The sequence below is a fragment of the Cyprinodon variegatus genome, unplaced genomic scaffold, assembly GCF_000732505.1.
Source record: "Cyprinodon variegatus isolate N-32 unplaced genomic scaffold, C_variegatus-1.0 Scaffold406, whole genome shotgun sequence".
Classification (NCBI taxonomy): Eukaryota; Metazoa; Chordata; class Actinopteri; order Cyprinodontiformes; family Cyprinodontidae; genus Cyprinodon; species Cyprinodon variegatus.
Genome location: NW_015150859.1, coordinates 687,147 through 688,528, shown reverse-complemented (window position 1 = coordinate 688,528; position 1,382 = coordinate 687,147). Strand labels below are relative to the sequence as shown.

General features: G+C 35.8%; 1 protein-coding gene across 1 annotated transcript in view; it reads left to right on the top strand.

Annotated features, from left to right (window-relative positions):
- The window catches only part of LOC107093067 (unconventional myosin-VIIa-like), a 105,863-nt gene that overhangs the window by 86,343 nt on the left and 18,138 nt on the right, over window positions 1-1,382 (top strand). Inside the window, exon 31 of the mRNA XM_015387887.1 lies at window positions 392-513. Within this exon, the coding sequence (XP_015243373.1) occupies window positions 392-513 (122 nt within the window). The remainder of the gene's footprint in view (window positions 1-391; window positions 514-1,382) is intronic.

Below are 1,382 nucleotides of genomic sequence, written 5' to 3'. Positions count from 1 at the left end.
TGTTGTCCGACGACAGTGTCTTTAGATTTTAAAATGGAAAAGTGTTCTATTTTTTATATTTTTTATTAAAAAATTTTATATATAACATGGATGCATAAAAAACTCAGGAGGAGGATTATTTGGTACCCATCTCGAAAACAGTGTCTCACTGTTTTTAATCGATTCTTAGCAAGCTCTGCACTGGTGGTAACGTTATAATGAGGCATATTCCACAGGAGGAGACCATGCTGAAATTTCCTCTTCTTGCAGTTCTCTCACAGTTGATGGTTACATCATGCTAAGAAAATGAAAAACACACATGTAGTAATAATTACCTTCTGCCGTTAGTCCTGGTTTATAAATCTCTTCATTTCATTCTTACGCTCATCTAACTCTGATGTTCTGGTTTCAGGCTCTGGTGACGATGACCCCTAATCAGAGGAGAGAGTCCCTCAGTTTGTCTCAGACCAGCCTTTCTGAGATGGACAAATCCAAGGCCTACACACTGGAAGAGTTCTCCTACGACTACTTCAGGTGCCCAACCAATCAAATCTTTCTCACAGAGAAACTACACTGGAAAAAAATCGAAATCTAAAAATGTCATTTTTTTTCTTAAAATAAGTAGCATTTGTTCTTGGATATGGAACAAGACAATTTACACTTAAAATAAGAAAACACAAATGCATTGTCTTATTTCAAGTGCATTTGATCTAATTCTTATTCTAAGAATAAAAATACTCATTCCATTGGCAAATCATCTCACTCAAATTAAGGGTAAATACACTTCATTTAAGAAATTTCTACTTACTTCTAGATTGTTTTTCCAGTATATAGAAGGCATCCCTGAGCACTGGAAAAACAATCTTCAAATAAGTAACATTTTCTTAAATTAAGTGTATTTACCATTAATTTGAGTAGGAAAATTTGATAGTTTGCCAATAGAATGAGTATTTTCACTCTTAAAATAGGATAATTAGATAAAAACACTTGAAATAAGACAGTGCAATTGTGTTTTCTTATTTTAAATGTAAGTTGTCTTGTTCCATTGGCAAAACTTGTCTTTTACCTCCTCAATCCAAGATCAAATACACTTATTTTAATAAAAAATGACTGATCTAGATTTCGATTTTTTCCAGTGAGGGCCGCCATCCTGCAGGTTTTAGAGGTTTATCTGCTCCATCACAGCTGATTTACATTAATAGCTGATTAACAGGCTATTGCTGAACTCCAATCATCAGAAATAGCTGTGCTGAAGCAGATAAACCTCTAAAACCTGCAGGACAGCCGCCCTCGAAGACCGACTTTGGGGATGCCTGGTCTATAGCCTCATTTACACGACCTTTTGGAAACCGTGCCTAGATCGGTCCGAGCATGGTAACCAGAGATGGGAAGTAACGAAGTAC